This window comes from Chrysoperla carnea, chromosome X, assembly GCF_905475395.1.
Source record: "Chrysoperla carnea chromosome X, inChrCarn1.1, whole genome shotgun sequence".
Classification (NCBI taxonomy): Eukaryota; Metazoa; Arthropoda; class Insecta; order Neuroptera; family Chrysopidae; genus Chrysoperla; species Chrysoperla carnea.
This window is the reverse complement of record NC_058342.1, coordinates 35,317,471-35,340,206: the sequence shown is the minus strand read 5'-3', so window position 1 is coordinate 35,340,206 and position 22,736 is coordinate 35,317,471. Positions and strand designations below refer to the sequence as shown.

The 22,736-nt window shown below is 30.7% G+C and overlaps 1 protein-coding gene across 1 annotated transcript in view; it reads left to right on the top strand.

The window, feature by feature from the left end:
- Positions 1–1,692, top strand: part of LOC123302576 — a 38,515-nt gene extending 36,823 nt beyond the window's left edge. Inside the window, exons 40-43 of the mRNA XM_044885553.1 lie at positions 36–147; positions 221–352; positions 1,183–1,382; positions 1,460–1,692. Of these exons, the coding sequence (XP_044741488.1) occupies positions 36–147; positions 221–352; positions 1,183–1,382; positions 1,460–1,543 (528 nt within the window). The 3' untranslated portion in view covers positions 1,544–1,692. The remainder of the gene's footprint in view (positions 1–35; positions 148–220; positions 353–1,182; positions 1,383–1,459) is intronic.
- The last annotated feature ends 21,044 nt before the right edge of the window (positions 1,693–22,736 follow it).

Here is a 22,736-nt window from a genome sequence, read left to right as displayed (position 1 = left end):
ACTGTTTTACCTTATTTATTTTTTGTTTTTCACAGCTCGATTACCCAGTCTTACATCAATTATTACGAGAAAATGATATCACTTTACATATTCTAATGAACAATGATTTTGTTTTCCCGAAATCACGTATCAACAAAATATTCTACGGTAAATATTATGATAGCCAAAATTTTATGCTTCGAAATTTCGAAACTTTGTCAAATTGATTTCTTCGTTATAGGAATTGATAGTAATACAGCGTATACGAAGAAAGATGTCAAAGAGTTGAAGGGAGACGCAGGTTTACGCCGACAAGTGAAATTACCTAAAGCAGATTTAGGATTCTGTACACCTTTAGCATTGGAAACAAATGGTAAGTACGCATTTTTTTTTTTGTAGTTTATTGGTTTTTAAAGGTTTGCCCCCCCCCCCCCTGCGAGAACACAATTAATTATACTCACACTTGTATACACGCTATTTTCTTTACAATCCCAGTAATCTGAACCCCCTGGTAGTATTGAGTTCGGATTATCGACACTCTAGTAAGGATTATCGAGCACTTCTAGGATTATCGAGTACTCACTTGTGAGAGATGTGAGATACGATTTCGGAAGGGCCGTTCCGAAATACCATGATTGTCCACTGGTTGCACAAGGGAAAAAAAATTCACTGAAAGTTTTCACCAATCTTCTAGAGAACCTGTTTGACGAGTTGAAAGGAGTCGTTGAGAAAAAAATTTGCCGAAATACCAATTATCAACTATGCCTGGACCACAATAGCCAGAATTTGAACACTTTCGCTAAATGGTTAAATTTTCTAGAGTTAAAATAAGTATATGTTTTTTGGCACACACTGTAAAGTCAGAGAAAATTAAATTTTATTATTGGGTAGAAATTAAAGCTTACTGCCATTTGTCTACCGTTGCTATCACCGCCCCCCTCCCATCTCTCAAGAAAATCAACATGTTGTGTTCGAAACATTTTTCCGTAAACTTGATTCTGCTACAAACGTGAATAATTTTACAACCGCACACAATTTACTCTATCGATCATGAGCGAGTTAATATAACGATTCGCATTTGGCCGATTTTGGGGAGCTGTGCCGTGCCCATCACCTTTTCTTGAGGGCTGGACCTGCTGATTTTCCGACGATTTATTTTTATTTTTTTGCGAAAATAACAAAGTTTTTATTTTATGTGAACAGGGTCAGTATTTACTGCAACAAAATTACAGAATGATAAACGTGGAGCAATTAAAAAATTCGCAACAGTATTTGCAAAACGTGTTGCACAATCAGCAATTCCAAATAGTTGTCAAACATGTGAATGTACGGCAAACAGTGATGGTACATCTTACATGGAATGTTTACCATGCGAGTATCCAACGGCATTATCTATTGATTATGTAAGTTTATTGTCTCTTATCATTAATTACCCTTAAACATGCTGTACCTAATTATATATAAATGATTGTTTTGACAGGGATTCAATGAAGATGATTCATTCTTATCGTACTTCCAATCAACAACGGATTTCGAGGATGACAGCGAAGAGTTTGAAGATTAGATCTTACATCGTATTATATTTTTAATATTTAGGGTATGTCTTCATTGCCAGCGTCAGTATAATATATTTAATTTAATTAAGTTGAGACTCAAATTTCTAAATAAGTTGAGTTTTATCTTATCTTAATTAGAAAATAAATTGCCGATGCTGACAATAAAAACGTTTTTAATAGGTATTTAATTGTTATTTTATTCATTTTATAAAAAATTGTAATTATCAATAAATTCATAAATTATATCTCTTTTAATTTAAATTAAATAATACGTCTTTAGAAGTTTTCTTTTTCCGCAAGTTTTTCATTTGCCGAATTTCCGCCTAGGTCTTGACAACCCTGGCCAATTGGCTTAATCATTCTAGGGGTCTCAGTGGCGAAACTTTCATATAAGCTCAAAAACTTGTTTTGCCTTTTCAAAAAGCTTTATCTAAAATATTTTCTGATGAAAATACTTCTCTAGAAAAACACTGACAAAATTTTTCATTTGCCAAATATTCGCCTAGGTCTTCAAAACCCTGACCAATTGGCCTAGCCAGGGGCCTCAGTGGCAAAATCTTCATATAAGCTCAAAAACATGGTTTGTCTTTTCAAAAAGCTTTATCTAAAATATTTTCTGATGAAAATACTTCTCTAGAAAAACACTGACAAAATTTTTCATTTGCCAAATATTCGCCTAGGTCTTCAAAACCCCGACCAATTGGCCTATCCAGGGATCTCAGGGGAAAAACCTTCATATAAGCTCAAAAACTTGGTTTACCTTTTCAAAAAGCTTTAAAGACTTTCCAAACGTCTATGAAAAATTAAAAAAAAGTGAGAATAAATTTAATTAACGTCGAGCAATCTAAATAAGTCAAATATTGTCTGTAATTTCAGATTTTTTTTTAAGAGTAATTAAGTTTGAAGAGTTATATCAGAGAAATGACTCGCCCAGTTGTGAAATTTACCCAAGTTTTATATTTTAAGTTTTATGAAATTGCTGCAAACTTTTTTTGATAACGAGAAAATAAGAAATGTAATCTTCTGGCAACACATCGTAGCTTGTAGAGTTCGCTTAAAGGTTTGTATCTAGAATAGTATAGTTCTTTAGTCTATCAACAGATAGAGTAAACTGATTTGCTTGATTTCTTAGAATATCTCGAATGAACTTGATCCATAGAATAATAATATTGGCTTGCTCTTGATTCATCGGAATTCGTGTAAATTCGTTTCTTTTATGGTTTTTATCTACACTACTTACCATTAGTTCATAAATAATCCAATAGAGTACACTACTGTGTATGCAAATTCAAAGTAAAATACACGAAAAAAGTACAAGATGTAAAAAAAACTTTAGAAATGTAATATAAAAAGTAATAAAACTATGGTATACAAACATTAACATCAACATGGGATAATAAAGACTCATGTTTTTAATTATAAAAGGGATATTAAAGTTGCTGTTGCACCGGATATTAGTTTGCAAAAGCTATTTTGTTTACAAATAAATAATTATTTTGTGTGTTTGCAAGGATAATTAGGATTTGTCTTTTATAAATTATAATATATACACAAGACAGGAATTGTAATTATTTTGTTTATTATTAAACAAAATTAATTTTTTTTATAAATAAATACACACTATCTTAGATTAAATTTGATTAGGTTTTGAAACGTACAGTTATTTAAGGATGTATGAGCATGACAACAATGTTTGATTTAAAGGCTCAAATTTTTTTAATTCAAAGAATATGTGGTTAAAATTTCACCTTAGATATCCATGTAAATTTTTAAGAAAAAAGTCATTGAAAATCGATATAAAATACATTGGCTCTTATGGAAGAATTTCAAAAAACGACATATTTTGGAAGTTTTTGATAATTTCACTTGGAATGAATGAAAAGTGGGGACAAAAATATACCCCTCCCCGTTGACTTTCGACACAAGGCATAAGTTTATATTTTCGTAGAAATATGACTAAAAACTGTATAGAATTATTTAAACAGTTCCCTTTATCATATTTTTGAAGTGAAGTTTTATAATTCTGTTAAATGCGTAAGTGAGGTTGCTTCTATATTTCTACCCCATACAATTTTTTATCATATTTTAAATCTGATATATGTTACTAGGTCATTTTAAGAGTATTTTATTAAATATAATACAATCGATATGCCCCTTTTGAAATAAAACCATTTTCTCTCCAAAAAAGTTCTTACTTTGGCTGGTGGTTTTACTCTTAGCTTTTGTGGTTTTACGCATATTTTGATAGGCGTATAATCAATTTTAGATCAGCTTTTATGGCGATTTTCAAATATGTCGTTGCGGGTAAAATGATCCCCTTTATAAAACTAAAATGATCTCTATTTTGTGTGTAAAATTATAATAGGTAGAAATTGACATGCTAATATTGTAACATTTGAATAAAGAATCCAAAAATATTACGACGTTCTCTTTAGGGGGATCATTATAGACCACTTTTTCCTACATTTGTGCGCATACTTGACTGCCTTCCCTTCGCGAAACATTGGCTAATTCTAAAAGTAGAGGATAATCATTCATTATCCAGTGTTTATTACAGATCAGTGATTCCATGTAGCTGTTAAAAGATTTAGGTTAGGTTAGGTTAGGTTAGGTTAGGTTATATTGGCTGCCCACGAAGGACACACTTAGGCTATAGAGAACCTTATAGTGATACCATAATGTGTTTTACCACCTTTCCGCTGATAATTTCATTTATCAGCTCCTCAATTTCAGAGGCTGAGTGCACCTCCTTCATGCATATACCATGCTGTACACCACCCCATCACAAATATTAATTATATTAATTTTGTTTCGACGGCGGGAATCGAACCCGCTACCCTTAACACCTTAACCAATTGAGCTACCAGGGCGAAAAGATTTAAGAATGAGAAAATTTACAAAGTAAAATATTTTATTGGAAAAACAAGAAAACGTCTCAATATTGTATACATAAATTTGTTGGATGAAGACTCGGCAGTCGGCTCCCTCGTTGTTAAATGTAATTACATCTTACTAATAAATAGACAAACGACATACATTTAACTGGATATAATAACATAACCTATATGTGAGATTGCGTTACGAGTTCTATAACTTGTAACTGCATACTAGTACATATTTAATGAGGCAAGTCTCAAACCTCGAACGGAGTACCATATACAGTCAAGTGCGGATCCACTCACAGATAAACGGGGTAATAGTATCCTTTTAAATGCCGTCCTAAGCCATAATACTTATTAAAGTCAGAGGTCAGTCTACAGGATAAAAAAAATATCTTAAAAAATGTTTAAGATTTTATAAATTTTTCAAAAGATATCTCTCAAATTTTCAACCAATTTCCAAACCAAATTTTCATGACATTTTCGATTTTCGAAGTAATTTTGATCGAAAAAACATATAAATAAGATCTCTTTCTCCCTTCCTTTAAAATCGGTTCCTCAAAATTGTATACTCTGGGTTATTTAGGATACTTAAAACCCAAAAAATATATAAATCCCGCTCAATTGACGACTATTTAAGTATTTCGAGATATACTCATAAATCGATTACGTAACAAATCATCTGCGATAATATATTCTAAAATCAAAGCTCGGCCCCATTAGAGGCATGGCCAAATCGTGGATCAGAAATTGGACGAAATCATAGGTTTAACGTATTTCAAAATCCTGGAGACCCGTGCTCACTCGATCCCATTAAAAGCATGGCATAATTATTCGGGTTTTGAATTTTTTGGGTTCATATACAGGTATACCTTACTTACCAAGTTTCAACCAATTTAGAAACAAAATTTTTTTGAGGAAATTTTCGATTAATTTCTTCAAAAAAGCATATAAAGTTCATTTTGTACCCCTCCGTCCTCACTTCGAAAAAATTCTGAATCCGCGTCTGATACAGTTGTATAAAGTTTAATTTTAAAGCATACAACGAGGTAAAACATTACCTTTAAAATCTAACCCCATCATATTACAACCCTCATTCCATCGCCCCTACAATAATCTATATATTATTACCCAACCAAGACATACACTACTACTACACTTACAACCACCCCTTCCCCACCGTACCTCACCCTATCTACTTCAAGAAAATACATCAGTGAAAATGTAATAATAACACAATACAAGAATTATATTAAGAAGTAAGAAACATTCTTAAACAATCTACTTCGAGCAAATAAATAAAATTTTGTTAAGCGTACGAAAGACTACAATGTACAAGGTTCTGGAAGTATTTATGTATGCAATTAGCGAAATATTAGTTACGTTTCTATTTATTAAATTCGGCGAAAATATTAACGGGTCTTGAATCGTTAACAATAGAATAAAAATTAATCGTTTTATTTTTCTTGGAGAACTGCAAGGATTGGGTAATTCTAGGGATTTCAATAAAACTTTATGAAAACATTTTTTGATTAACAAAGTTTATAAAAATCACCAAAAATATCTAGGTCATCGGGCTTTTTATTAATTTTTTTATCGTTCAAAGTTGGCTGAAAAAATGATGAATCATATTGGTTATCCTTTTCAATTGGATATTTCGTTATCAAAAAATCTAGAGAGTGTGATAAAAAACTATCTAAAATATTTAGACAATCTTGTAGTTTAAAATAAGACCATCAAAATATAAGATTGTCGATGATATCAAAACAAAATTTTAATTTTATTATGAGTTCATTGAAGATCCAATTTTTTTATGAACAAAGACGACTATAGTAAGTTTATTAATGATTGAAGAGTGATATCTATATTATCAAATTTATAAGCATCACTTGCACACAATATATTATATATTTTTGTAGTTGTGTGGTATTGTAAACCTAAAAAAAAACACATTATTTGAGTACAAAGCATGTATTTGGTTTATATGTATGTACCGTGTAATAAACCAAAACTTTTTTACAATACAATTTGGTGCTCATACTTTAAGTAATGCGATAATGGGTAGTCTCCCCCTCTACGGACCCACATAAAATCTCATACACGGATCTATTAGAATTATTCAACTTTGCACAGAGACAATACGTGCAGTTTAATACGAGTTAATTGTACCTAGAAAATCGACTCAATACGAAGAATTGATTTTGTCACGATTTAAAAAAAAAAAACCGTAGAAAATTCGAACACGAGTAAAGACAGTTGTATATTTTTTTAACCTATGCAATATGTGAATCAACACAGTAACTCGTAAATGTGTCACATATTCATTCCGGTAACTATTTTCGAACTGCTTCCCTCGTTGCTTGTTCCACATATCGCATAAGATGTGAATAAAGTACCCGAAGTGACAATGTCACAATATCATTTGGAATGGGAGGTTAAGTGTATACGATGCGATGGGGTGGAAATGCTCCTGCATTTCTTACACTCTTATACAGTTGTTCAACGTACACAGATTAGGTAGTTTTGAAAGTAGTCACCAGGGTGTCATAACTATATGACTTGAAAATCTTCTTCATAAACCAGGTGTGTTATGTGCATCAAAATATTGCCAATTTCACTATTTACCGATTTGGAAGATGAAAATTTAACTGCAGTCAAAATCTTTTATAACGACATGAATTAGTTTTGGTAATTTGTTTGCTGGTTGGGAGGTAAAAACAAAAAATGTCTAACGATTTAAAACGACCCCGAAATCTGACGATATGTTACCTTGGAAACTAAAACTTTTTTAATCGATTCAGCTTGCCATGAATTTTGAGAATATTTTGAAAATAATTTTAATCGGCCAATTTATATTTTTGCTCCGAAGTTTATGTTTTTCAATCAAAAAAATTGAGTTATGAGTTATCAGAAGAAGTTAAAGATAATAGAGATAATTTAAAATAAGAACAAGGAAATTTTATGTTATGTCATAAGAAATATCTTGATCAAGCCAAATGAAGGTAATGTACGCACATATTGGGTTGACTACTAAATCAGAAGTATGTCTTTTTTAAACTAATATTACAATTAATATACAAAGTATGTATATTTTTTTGGCACGCTCTGTAACCAAATGTGGAAAAATATATTTTCAAATCTATTAAAAATTTCAAAAATGAATAAAATTCAAAAACTGTTTCTTCAAATATAATAAAAATTTTCAGGAAAAAAAAATCTTAAAAAAAATACTTGACTAGAGTTTGCAATAATGTAGAAAATACGCCGTAAAAAAAATGAAAGTATCTATAATAATTTCTGTAAAGTTAAACCATATTCAAAGTTGACATTTATGTGAAAAGTTGAACATGAAAACTTTAATATATCATACAATTTGACGTCAGAGCTTTTTATTTGTGTTTTTATAACACCTGACAATTTAATTTTAGCTCATCAAATCAAAATAAATGAAAATTATTTAATTTTTTTAATCAAAATTAATGTTTCTAACCTCCGTATATATACCATAATTAAAGATTTTATTATAACAGTCATCTTTGAGTAAAATATCGGGACCAAGACCATGTAATGTTAAAAAATATTACAAGAAGGTTCAATTTGTACAGAAATTTGAAAAGTATGGCCCAAATTTAGTAGGATTACATACTTTGTTTATCAAAATCGGGTATAATTTGGACCTGATAAAGCAAAATTAAAAATTTTGGATTTTTATGACGTCACTAGGTTAAAAAAATCGACTTTTTTATAACACAGGCTAATTTTATGCGATCTGAATGGAATTTTTTTTGAAACCCACTAATTTTGGGTCAAGCTTTTTCATTTTTTATAATAGTTTTTCACTAACAGTCACCTTTAGGCAAAATTTCGGGACCAGGACCCAATAATTTTAAAATATATTATAGGTAGGTCAAATTGACCAAAAATTTGAAAAGTATGGCCCAAATTTAGTAGGATTACATACTTTCCTTATAAAAATCGGGTATAATTTGGACCTGATAAAGCAAAATTTAAAATTTTGGATTTTAATGACGTCACTGGGTTAAAAAAATCGATTTTTTTATAACACAGGCTAATTTTATGCGATCTGAATGGAATTTTTTTGAAACCCACTATTTTTGGGTCAAGCTTTTCAGTTTTTATATTAGTTTTTCACTAACAGTCACCTTTATGCAAAATATCGGGACCAGGACCCAATAATTTTAAAATATATTATAGGTAGGTCAAATTTGACCTCAAATTAAAAAAGTGTGACCCAAATTAAGTAGGATTACATACTTTGTTTATCAAAATCGGGTATAATTTGGACCTGATAAAGCAAAATTAAAAATTTTGGATTTTAATGACGTCACTAGGTTAAAACAATCGATTTTTTGATAGCTCAGGCAAATTTTATCCGATCCGAATGGAATTTTTTTTGAAACCCACTAATTTTGGGTCAAGCTTTTCAGTTTTTATATTAGTTTTTCACTAACAGTCACCTTTATGCAAAATATCAGGACCAGGACCCAATAATTTTAAAATATATTATAGGTAAGTCAAATTTGACCAAAAATTTGAAAAGTATCACCCAAATTTAGTAGAATTACATACTTTGTTTATCAAAATCGGATATAATTTGAATGTGATCGAGCAAAATTAAAATTTTTGGATTTTGATGACGTCACTAGGCTAAAAATCGGCTTTTTTGATAACACAGGCTAATTTTATCTGTTTTTTATTCCAGTATTCAATAAAAACAAACATTAAATGAGCGAGAAATATTACTTTAGCGATGAAGTCCTTCTGCTCACGAGTATTTTTCTCTAATAAATATTATTCTGACGCGGGATATTCTGTATAGAATCAATTCAGTCACTGTGTAGAATGTCAAACAGTCATATTGTGCGCGCTGAATACATTAAGTATTAAGAATGATAAATATTTAGAACAACATATGTATTTACAGATTGTTTCAGTAAACAGTGGCATTTACAAGGCGTACAATTTCACGAACCGCGTAAGCGCAAAGTTTTTTAATTCGCTACTTGTGCGAAATCTGTTATTACATAAGTATTTTATATTTTTTATGGCAATTCAGAAATCTGGAATTATTATTTATAGTCATAGACTTAAAAATAGGATTAATTCGTCACTACAGTTACCTTTTCAGTTTTGATCTGAAGACTCCAGAAATCGTGTAGTTTCTCCGAACTTTCGATATGAACATAAATCCAGAATTCAATAAATACAAAAGTTTTTGATTAATTATTTCATATATATTTTTTTAAAATTATGATTGATGGATATTTTTTTAAATTTTAAATTATGTCCGATTGCCCTGAACTTTAACGTTGTAACGCTACTGCCACTACTAAGAGATTTCCTGTAGCATCTGGTACAGAGAACATTTATCTATACGTGTAAAATATACTTAAATAAGCTATTATTTATTATAAGTTTTGTAGTAAAATATGTCAGGTATTGCAAGAAATTTTGGTTGACTCGAAAACACTCACAAACACACACATATCTTAACATTCTCTTGAATACAGAACAACGAAATAACATAACGTATAAATCATCACACAACACAGTAAAGATGATGTCGCCCAGTGACTATTATTTGGACGTGATCCCACCAAACCAAACATGAAAAGTGTATTATTCAAAGAAGTTCTTCTTAAATTGTACTCTAGGTGCCATACAACAATTCTTTATTGCTCAACGATAGACAAAGAGATGATTTTTATAGAGTTAAATCCATTTTCAGTTTCTTTCTGAACTCATATTCGTGATCAGCAACCCCAGAAACCCTCACAAAGACTATTTCCGAGGTGAAATTTTGAATTTAATAAATTAATATCTCTATCACTTCTTGGGGTGATTTTAATGGGATTGTCACATCGAATTCATGATTAGTGACTTGGGAAATGGAAAACTCTTGGGAAATGATTTTCGAGGTTAAATTTAGTTTTTTTTTTAATTTTCCATTTTAATTTGATCTTTTCGAATTTAAAAAAAAAAAAAAACAACTCAAAATGGAAATCCAAGTTTCAGGCGGTAGAGAGATTTATAAAGAAGATTCCCAACAAATTTCAAAGAGATTGGTCGAATAGAACTTGAACTGTCATGTTCAACTACCTCGAAAAATGTACTTTCAAGAAAAACGCGATACATTGGGCCTTTTTCTACTCCATACGTAAAGTCTTGCAAAGTTATTTCTGCTACCGATTTGCTGTGTCTCGCCTTTAAAAATATTCAAATCGATTTCTTTAAATTTCTAGACCAAAATACCGCCTGAATAATTTTGACAAAATGATCATTTTTCGATTTTTCTTCAAAAATTTTCTTCAAATTAATACAGTTGGTACAGTTTTAAGCCGCTTTGGAAAGTGACCTGGTGCCTGGAGTAGTATATTATTCAAAGATGATTTTCTTACATTGTCTATGTTTCTTCATAAGGTGAGGGTTTGTGTACATGTTAGTACTAATAACACTCTTACGATATAGGAAAATGAAAATGAGTGATCTCCATTTTCCCTTACCTATCCACCTCTATTTACTGAAATTACCCATACTTGTTTCTCCATCCGGATACAATATGATTTTCTTGCAAACTATTGACTAGAAATATTTGAAGTAGATTTTCGAAGAATTTTCTTCATATCCATTTAAGAAAGTCTTGAAATACAACAAAATAAAAATTGCAAGAACGTGTATAATAAGAAAATAATACTAAGTTATTGAAAATACGTTTTCAATTACTTTCAATTAATTGAAAAAGACCTCGCCCAGACAAGCGCCTTTTTTCATGCAACCCCCTCTTCTCTAGTTTTACGTCCTTATTACGTACGTTCTTGAAACAAACAAAACTGAAATTGTGAAAAACAAGTGAAAACAAACAATTGACTGAGTTAATTGTCCAAACACATAGACAGTGTTGATTGATGAAAGATATCCAGTCTTACACACAAAGTTATAAGAATATCTTTCCTCTCACTTCTTCAGTGGATATATTATGTGCTATAAACAAACATATACATAATATATGTAACAGATAAATTTAAAATATAAAACTTGTATACTATATAATGTTGATAACCTAATTTGCACCCTCACGGGTATAAAGTGTTGTTTACGAAAAAATGTTTCAAACAAAAGTTCTTTATTTTTTTATAAGGAACATTTTTTACATTTAAACTTTTGTTCTTTCTCTAGCGGTTTCCAAGATGGGTCCTATTCCATTGGTCCAATTGACCCATGTTGCTCATTTACGAACTCGACCTCACTTTTTACGTCCTGAGCACGCTATAAAAATTTCAGCTTGATATCTTTTTTCGTTTTTGAGTTATCGTTTTAACAGACGGACGGACGGACGGACGGATGGACAACAGGAAATGGACAAACTTGGGATTAAACTTAGTATACCTTGCATATTACATATATGCAAGGTATACTAAAAAATCGATCCTTCTCTAAAATACCTAATGAATGATATCTACTCCAAAATTAGGAAATACATATATGTATCAATGGTTGCATATTTAGTGAATTGTATATTATAAAATGTTTTGGGAAATAAGGAGCCGCCCTTATATGATCAAATAATAGGTATAATATGCAAGCTATTCCACATGTCCTGCTTCTGTTGTCATTGATAAGAAAGGTGTAGAATTATGTAACATATTATGTAACATATATATGCGAGAAACAATATTCTAGTTTCTAGTGCGTTTCTTACAAATATGGTATGTATTATTATTTTAACTGGTTTATAGTATACGCATATATCATATATTATATAATGAAAAGTCATTTTCCTATTTTCTTATTATAATAACGTATACTTAAATGTAAGGAATGTGTTAAGGAGAATACCTTTAAAATTTTACCATATAAGTGATACTATTGAATGGTTCAATACTGTATTCTACTATTTTTGAAAAAGTACTTGATTTTGCTAATCAAAAGCCACAAAAAATTTATTTCGGAAAAATACACAAACTTTCTTGCCAAAAACTTAAATTTTAAACCTTTTTTTAAACGGTCAAAAACGCAGGCATCCAATTTGATGACGTAATATGGGTATCATTATACGAAATAACACAAATAAGTTTGACAGCTATATTCATAGACATCTGATTATAATAAATATAAATACTTATTATCTATGGATATATTATACCCAGCTGTCTACACTGAACTAACTGATGATCTGTGACTCATACCGCTATTACAGTTTTCTTTTCGCGGCAGAAAGTACCCTATGTCCTTTGCTAAGATCTAAAAAATAATTACCCCGATATCCTCCATGCTCTTTCACAAGGTTTTGGCATGGAAACATAACAGATAGACCGACTGGCAGAGTAACTATCACATTTATAATATTAGTTTGGATGAAATATTGACATTGTATCGAAAAAGTATTCGAATATTTTCTATACATGTGATAGTCTGGAGAGTTTAGAAAAAGGGGTTGGCAACACTGATCACACACAGGTTAATTATTTCATATGGTATTACATATTATATTGCATCGAGTTATTGAAGTTTTAGCGGTTTTTCAACCGTTTACACAGTTTGTTACGGTATGTCCTTTATAAAACACATACCACGCCAATTCTACAATGTTTTTATATTTTTAAATATTTCCTCTCTAATATTCGATGATTCAAAACTTTGAAACATTCATTTTACACAAAGATAGATTTTCTATGACGTCGAAAAGTACATCTTAGAAAAAATCGAAAAAAAAGACATTATTTCAGAATTTGATAAAACTAAAACGACCCAAAATTTTCAAAAGTCAAGTTCATTTGACGATTGGAGGAGTAATTTCTGAGAAAAATTATATCTCGGATCGATTTGTGATGTTATCTCGAAAACTCCTCGTCCAATTGTTAAATAAAGATGACTTGAGAAGTATACTCTATAAATTGAGTACCCCTTTTGAAAATTTGCAAAACTATTTGAGTTTTGGAATTGGATAAAACTTGGATATGGAGTAATTTTGAAACAAAAAATTGGGTTAATTAAACGATTGGTTGACTATTTTCGATAATATCTTCCGAAATTCAACCCAATTAATTTAATAAGCACGAATTTTTCAGAGGTAGGAAAATCTTAATGTACTGATAAAGCCTCTCCGTGGATGGTGTTGGTGCTTCTGTAGCCCCAACAAGGCGTTGCGAGAAAGAAATGATTCAGAAAACATTTAAAAATCAATCGGTTATATTATTCTCGCTTTCTGGAGGTAGATGGTCGTATCACTGGGTAGAATTGATACAATTATATAGGCGACGAACACAGAGGACTAGTCAGTCACCTCATCTGTGCTGAGAGTAGGTAATAATAATTGAGGAACTCAGTAGACATGCTGGTATATTTAAATAATAAAAAAAAAATTCACTGAAAATAAACAGTATTGACAATCAACGATACAAGTTCCTATTTTACAGTGAGTTCGAAACAAAAAATGCAAATTTTTATTCATAGAAGAAAATATAGTTAACAGCGATTGTAACGACATCGTTTATAACGAATACATATATGAAATATATCAAGGTATACTAAGTTTAGTCGCAAGTTTGTAACACATTGATGCTATGAAAAAAAATTTTGGTTTAGATGTTCATAGAATCACCTAATTAATCCATTTTCGGTTGTCTGTCTGTCTGTCAACATGATAACTAAAAAGATTTCGAGCTAAAGTTTTTATATCGTGCCCAGAACATAAAAGGTGAGGCCAAGTTTGCAAATGAACAGAATAGGTCAATTGGGTCTTGGACCGTAAGGTCAATCTTGAAAACCTCAGTCAATTGTTTTCACTTGTTTTCTGAAAACAAGTATTAATTTTAGAAGTCAAATATTATATGAATTAAGGATCCATATTGTATGAATTAAGAATCCATAAGCTCCAGGGAAATTCTGGATAAAATACTTCATATTTTTATATGAAGTTGGGCTAAGTCTAAATCAATTCTGAAAAATTTAGGGAAGATGGGTTGACGATTATTTAAATAAATATATGACTTCAAAAGTTGGAATATTTAACATTGGTCTTATGGGAAAACGGTAAATGGATGATATGTTTTCATAGATTTCTCCAAAACTAGTTGGTGGAAATTAAGAAAATCACATTCATGAACTTATAACAAAATTCATCATAAAAGTTGAAAATAAGGTGCAAATAATTTCAACCACAAGTCTAAAATTGAAAAAAAAATTTTATGGCGTGTGTTCAATTCATTCCTTTTTTTTTATTTTTTGTGAGATAAAAAAATTTTAATTAGACTAACAAATTTTATTTTTGTATTATTTTTATTTATTTTTGCATAATCTACTTTTTAAAATAAAATATTTCAAAAGACAAATTAATTGTTTTACATGTATTCAATCTATTTAATCATCTTCAGAACACAAAGTTAACATAAACAAGTGAAAACAAACAATTGACTGAGTTAATTGTTGAAATACCATGTATAGTCAGTGTTGATTTCTTTATCACATTACATATACCAACATGTGACACATACATAACTGATAATCAAGTATAGTACATATTATAAAATTTCCGCCCTAATTGTCGCCCTCACGGGTAAACAGTGATGTTTACGAAAAAATGTTTCAAACTAAAGTTGTTTAATTTTTGATAAGGAACATTTTTTACATTTAAACTTTTGTTCTATCTCTAACGGTTTACAAGATGGGTCCTACGGACCCAAGTCCCAATTGACCTATGATGCTCATTTACGAACTTGAAATCACTTTTTACGTCCTGAGTACGCTGTAAAAATTTCAGCTCGATATCTTTTTTCGTTTTTGAGTTATCGTGTCCACAGACGGATACACAAACAAATAATACAATCTTATAAGTGACGTATATGTTTGAAATAAACAATGTTGTTGCTATGCAAATAATTGATACTATGTGTTATATATATATATATAACATATCAATTATGTTCTGAACTAATTTGCGCTGTCACGGGTAAACAATAATCTTTACAAAAAAATGTTTCAAACAAAAGTTGTTTATTTTTTTGTAAGGAACATTTTTTACATTTAAACTTTTATTCTATCTCTAACGGTTTACAAGATGGCTACTACGGACCCATGACCCAATTGACCCATGTTGCTCATTTACGAACTTGACCTCACTTTTTACGTACCAAGCACGCTGTAAAAATTTCAGCTTGATATCTCTTTTCGTTTTTGAGTAATCGTGACCACAGACGGACGGACGGCCGGACGGACGGACGGACAACCGGAAATGGATTAATTAGGTGATTTTATGAACACCTATACCAATTTTTTTTTTGTAGCATCAATATTTTTAGGCGTTACAAACTTGGGACTAAACTTATAATACTATGTATATTTCATATATACATGGTATAAAAATTTGTTTACAGGTTTATATTTGATTATTATGTAATAACAGGTAATAAAAATAAAAAATCAAGTCAACAACTTGTTCAATATTTTGTTACAAATAAATATTATTTTACTAAAATTATTTCTATTTACATTCAAGGTCAAGTGGATAAAAATTATTATAATTATTTAATAAATTTATTTTTTATTTTTTCAAAAATTTGTAAATATATCGATTCAGGTGTAATTTGATTTGTATAAAAAGCTTTTATAAGTAAATATTGTCACTTTTCTATTCGTGAGTTGACAAAAATTACACAAAAAATGAATAAAAACTCAAAATAAACATTCTTTGTGGGTTTAGTATTGATATTTAAATGTACAAATTCCAAAAACTTACAAAAATAAAATAAAATAATGTAAATAATTATTAAAGATATTAAAAGTAAACGATTCGTAGTTTTATAAAAATATAAACTAACAGCTAAATAAAAATGTCACAAGTGAAATTTACAAAATTTGAGTCTTGTTTTTTTAACTTATATGAGGATAGGTGTTCGTTTTTCCTCATAGAAAAGGATCACTCTGTTTGACCGATTGTGATCATCACAGATTATTTTGTATACACCAAAATTTTTCATAATATCACACTTGGTCGTTTTGTTAAAGATTTGGTTGCTCATAGTTGAAGATGAGTTGAATATTGCTTGGATTTTTTATTTCTGTTCAATTTTTGCACGATTTTCTCCGAACATTCTGTAACTCGTGTTAGTAGAAAAGGTTGACTGTTGAATTAATGAAAAATTCTCCAACAATATCATACATACAGAAACAATAACGATTATATTTCTGATATTTAAAAAATTTATCACAATCAAGTGTCTACCTAATCTACTACCACTGTGACTGTGGATAATTTAGGTGTGATATATGTTTAACGATGCCGCACATTTGTTCAGAATACGTCGTTCATTATCAGCAGCTTTTACTGAAAAAGTCGAAAAGTGAATTAGTTCAATAGATACCTATTATTTATCTTTAGCCAATTCTCCGGACATTTTGCGGCGTCTTCTTACACGTATTGTTGTATCAATATCCCATTCATAAAGATATTTCGCTTTTTCTATTGCCTCTTCACAGAGCTTGCCTCGAATTTCGACTTGTTGAGTCGCAAATGATTCAAGATCATATCTAACATATTATATTATCAGACAAATCAAGAAGGGAGATAATTTGGGCCCGGGGCATGATACCTCCCCCCCCCCGGGTCCCCCTCGCTACGTCACTGACGGAAAATCACGGAAATTGATAAAGGAATAACGATGATCTCGCGATGGCAGACTCAAGAAATTATATAATGTTTAAAATAGTTTAAGTATAGGTATAAATTATGAGTATATAAGTTGAAAGTAGTATAAGCAAATGAAAACATGTTTTGAACATAGAAGGTATGTTGTTTTAGCCGATTTTGTCTATGTAATCAAATAAAACAATATCTCAACTTCCTTAATTAAATCATTTTAACAATATTTTAATTACAAATAAATTTATCAACATATTAAAATGGCTAAATATAAATATATAGGAATTTATTAATCACATATTTCATTTTAATTTTCAGAGTTTGTCAAAACCAAATATACAAAGATTACGATTTTCTGTTCACTAAGGTTTTAAGACATACATACATATACAATATACATATTAGATATCTTTTACATTTAATATATGCAATCATACATACATAAATGTAAACTTCGTGATATAGATCTATATATTCTACAAAGGGGTTCACTAAAATATCTTACACATAAAAATATATTCTACTATGTTTGAAAAAGTACTTCAAAATGTTGATTTTTCTAATAAAAAGCCACCAAAAATTATATTCTGGCAAAACGCTTTCTAGCCATAAAATTAAATGAAATTTTAAGTCTTTTTTATTGTGTCAAAAACGTTTTCATCCATTTGGGTGACGTAATATTAGTAAAATCGACAGCCATTACTTTAAAACATTTTGAAGCAGTAATTCATTCTCCCCATAATGGAACTCCGGCCATAAACCACTTCTATATTGATTCTTGATCTCTTTTTCTGCGTTTCTAATATTTATGTCTTTTTGTTTCAAAAATTCATCAAAATCATTGCTTTTTATACCATGCATATATGTAATATGCAAACTGTCAAAAGTTTACTTTCATACAATACGTAGCCATTTTTTTAAAGCTATGCAATCAGATCACTTATCAATATTATTATGAGAAAATATTATTTTGATTTTTTTAGGAAAATAGATTAAACGATGGTGCTCAAATAATATGTTTAATTGTGGCCATTGAAGTTTAAAATAAATTAGCAAAATTAATTTAGTCGTTGAGTATTTAGTTTTAGTTAAAAACAAATATAAACTGAGATATAGACACAACCTCTCGCTAGAAGTATGTTGAAACTGTTGTACTAAATACATACTTTTAATCAAGTCTAACTATCACATACACATCTTTCACATTTGTGGTATAATCCACATAAATTTTTGGACAGAGCTCCTAAGCTGGCCATCATTATGGTCGCACTGGGGCTCTTATAATTTTAATTCAAACACAATTAATTAACCGTTAACTGAATTACACTGATCAAAGTGTTCTAGGATCACTATTTGTATTAATATTATAAAATTTTTACATCATGCATATATGTAATATGCATGGTATATTAAGTTTAGTCCCAAGTTTGTAACGCTAAAAAATATTGATGCTATGAACAAAATTTGGTATAGGTGTTTATAAAATCATCTAATTAATCCATTTTCGGTTGTATGTCCGTCTGTCAAAAAATATTTGACCAAACTTGTATCTGTATGAATACTTAGCCTTCATCAGTTGGTTCTTGGTTCGTAAACGAAGTCACGAACAATTTTTTTGAGCCATTTTGCTATTAGTTATGTCATAACAGCATGTTTAATATATGTTACATACATTTTATAGGGTTCGGGAAGGGGACTGGGAGTATGAGCTTGTGTAACTATAATATCACGGGAGTGATAAATACGTACTTGATATAGTTTTCACTCATTGTGTTCTGGAAATATTTCTAAAAGATGATGTCTTTATTTTCGATGTGAGAAAATTTCTACGCGTAACAAATCATGCTTATAAACATAGTTAGCTTCTGGAATACCTCTAAGCTTCCGATGGCTATTCCAGGCAAATAATAATGTCTAATAACTTTCAGAATCATTAAACAAATTATTTTTACTTGAATTTCTTAGAGCGTAAAATAATTCTAGAGTTCAGTCATAATTAAAATTTTCAGGATTGCTTCGAAAGCAAAAAATAATCAATATTATGTGGAATATTGGTTAAATGAAGTCGATCAAGTTTAAGATAACTAACACATAAAAAATGGCTGCTTAAAAGTATAGCAAATATATATTTTCTTTAATCAAAGATTACTTGCTACCAAGAACTTACTTTCTTGCAAAAATTTAATTTTCTTTTATTGTGCATAAATAGGCATATTGAGGAATCTATTTTCAAAAATTTTCGCATACTTATTTCAACATGAATTCTTCATTTGGTTTTCTAGAACCTATTTTACGGTGAAAATTTCTATACAAGTAGACAATAAGGACTTTGTTACTTGTTGTATGTATACTTTAAAGCTAAATACAGGACGGCCTCTCAAAAAAATTTTGGGTCGAATATATAAAAAACGGAAAGCGCTATTTATCAAAATCCTTCGTACACCAGAATTAGTCGATATAAAGCGAATTGTACAGATCATACACGAAGAAGAACCGTTAATATCCCTGGGGCAGGCTTTTACAGGTTACGACAAAAAGATCTGTTTGAATAAGAGAGAGTTCACGACACTAGAAGAGGTCTTATCAAGTGTGCTAAAACTTTTCCATTGGGTACTAGGATTCTAATATAATGTGGAATTGAACCGGAGTAACAGCAGAAAAACTTTTTTAGTAATTACATTTGGTCAAAGATTGGACATACTTTGCTTACCAAACTAACTTGGTAACTAAATTTTCTAACTTGGTTGAAGCTTGGAAAAGGACTAGTTTAATACGTAAATGACAAATACTGACCCAACGTTAACGTCAATGTTAAAAATACTCGAGGACAGCAAGGCTGCTGTATCACCAAGATCAATTTCTTATTTTATTGAAATGGGATTTCTATTTTTCTTTTTTTTTTTAAACAAATGAAAGATTTATATCAGAGGGTGGGAACGAGGCTCGATAAGTTAAGAGTACCAAAGGGCAATTTTTTACGCTAAGTAAATGCTAAGATAAAATTTCAACCCCCTATCCCGACTGTCAAGGAACCTAAGACCGATTTTCAAGCTTATAGATCAAGCTTTTTGAATGAATGGAGAACTTTGAAAATTAGCGAGACACAAATTGTTCCAGTACAAAAATATGACTAATAATCAAAATGAACTTGGTAGGACAACTTGTATATTAAGGTAGGGGGTAAAATAAGGTAGGGGGATGTATTATGTTAAGAGATACACGCGCGATACTATCATCAACATGTATACATATGTATGGAGACATCTCGCATCCGTTCCGATATCAGATTGTTTGACTTGAACAGAACTACATGCGTTATATTTTGATATCTCATATGTATCGTTCTCGTTTGATGTTGTCATTTTCGAAATAATAATCACTTATTATCAAAATGCTTGTTATGGTCTACAACAGACCTTTTTCACGAATGCTTCAGATGCAGTCAGTCACCACTTCTCACCAGCCTTCAACTTATGAGGCTCCACATAGAAAAGAAGGCCTACCTTCATCTTTCGTCTTTGATTCAAATTTAAAATGTCGTTTTTGTGTATACCTGTCGATAATATCGATATTTGATACGTCTTCTCTATTCATACGTCACCCATATGTATGGTCATCTCAATTATAAAATTCTCTAAGGGAAGGTTAAAAGGATTTTTACACCGTAACGGGTACGCCATTGTTTATGCCGTTTTCTGAATATGAAGTAATTTTATTATATTTGGTCTATTGTAATTTGTGGCTGATTCTATTGACCAAAACCACATGTGCCCTTTTTGCTCCGTATTCCACTGCCAACCATGAGAGCAAGTATTTGGCCGTATTCCAAGCGACGGGAACGGTCTGTTGGCAGTTTTCTTTATGTTCAAATTATCCTTCAAAATGCACCTCAAAGAGGTTCCAAATACGCCAAAATGATGAGCAGGGATCACCATTTGGACGTCAGAGATCGGAGAAACATAAAATATTCTCCACAATTTTGCTTGGTCCAAGAAAATTTTTAAGCAGGTCTTTGTATAAGCGATCTAAAAATAATTAGTAGTAAAATATCGAATTTTTTGGGCATAGCAAAAACACTTTATGTGTGGTAACGATAAGAAAACCTTGCATAAATTGAAGAACCAAATTTCGAACAATATTTCGAATTATCCCGACCAAAAACACGTCGTAAATATTGAAATTAATATTCAAATAGTGCAACCTCGAAGGTATTATCGATGATATACAACACAAAATTGAATATTTATGCTAAAATATTTCCTAAATACATTTAATAGTCCAATAATAGGCCCATTATTTATTGGTTATCTTAAGTTGATGTACACTTAATAAACAAGATGTCTACACACACACACACAACTGTGTTTGCAATAAGGTAAAATAACATCACAAGCCTCCACTACAGTACTCTGGGAGCTGGCGACATTGAATACTATAGTTCGAAATGTTCTAATTTCGCTTGAACTACACTCCAAAACTCTTTTGTCTTATAGAATAACTAAAAAAATCTGAGTAAGCATAACAAAGTTCGGTCAATTTTTCGCCATGAAATTAATAGGTTAGGTTAGGTTATATTGGCTGTCCACGAAGAACACACTTAGGCTATAGAGCCTATTGTGATACCATAATGTGTTTTACCACCTTTCCCTCTGATAATTTTATTTATCAGTTCCTCAATTTCAGAGGCTGAGTGCACCTTGTTCATGCATATACCATGCAGTACACCAGCTCATCACGGCGGGAATCGAACCCGCTACCCTAAGCATACAGTGGACGGAATTGGTAACGCCTTAACCAAATAAGCTAACAGAGCGATGTAATTAATAAAAGCTCAACCAAAATTCAGTTTGATAACTTTGAAATTTCAATGAGCTAATCTCTCCTGTCACCAGCTCCCAGAGTAGCTCTATAACCTCATACCCTAATAATCTTACACTCATATACAAACGTGAAAACAACAGATGAACAGTCTGAATATGAATCGTTTAAAGATAAGCTTCGTTTTAAACAATATATGAAATACTATTACGTCAGATCATACTCGAAATAATCATTATATAACATATAGAAAACGGGCATTTACGGGGTTGTGTGTATATGAAAACAATTGATTTTAAATATGGGGTGATGGGGTAAAATCTCCTCGTGCTTTGGCTTCTACTTGTGTAAATCTGTAATTCAATTTAGAAGGTATGAATGTGTTATTTTGTTAAAACAAGAAGCAGGCGGGTACTTCTACTTATATTGTTAGATGTTAGTCCTCTCTGATTCCTTGCTATATAAGATATTATATGTTTTAGTTAAGAATAACCCTGAGAATTTTGGTTATTATATTCATTGTGGACTGTTTGAATTCATGGCGCTGTTTATATACTAAAAAAGCCACCTATACTGCCATTAATAGAGCGAAATAACTCAAAGGAGGGACTAAAAACAAATGATTTAATGAACACTTATACCAAAATTTTGTTAGAAGCATTAATATTTCTAAGCGTTACAAAGTTGGGACTAAACTTAATATATATTTTATATATTTATATTTATGTCCGTCCGAGGGGGGCGTTGGGTCTCAAGGTTTCAGTAATGGTTGGGAATTTAAGGTAGGGCGAGCCATTAATACACCGCTACCCGATCTTGCTGGTGGGGCTGTCACCTTAGGGCCTG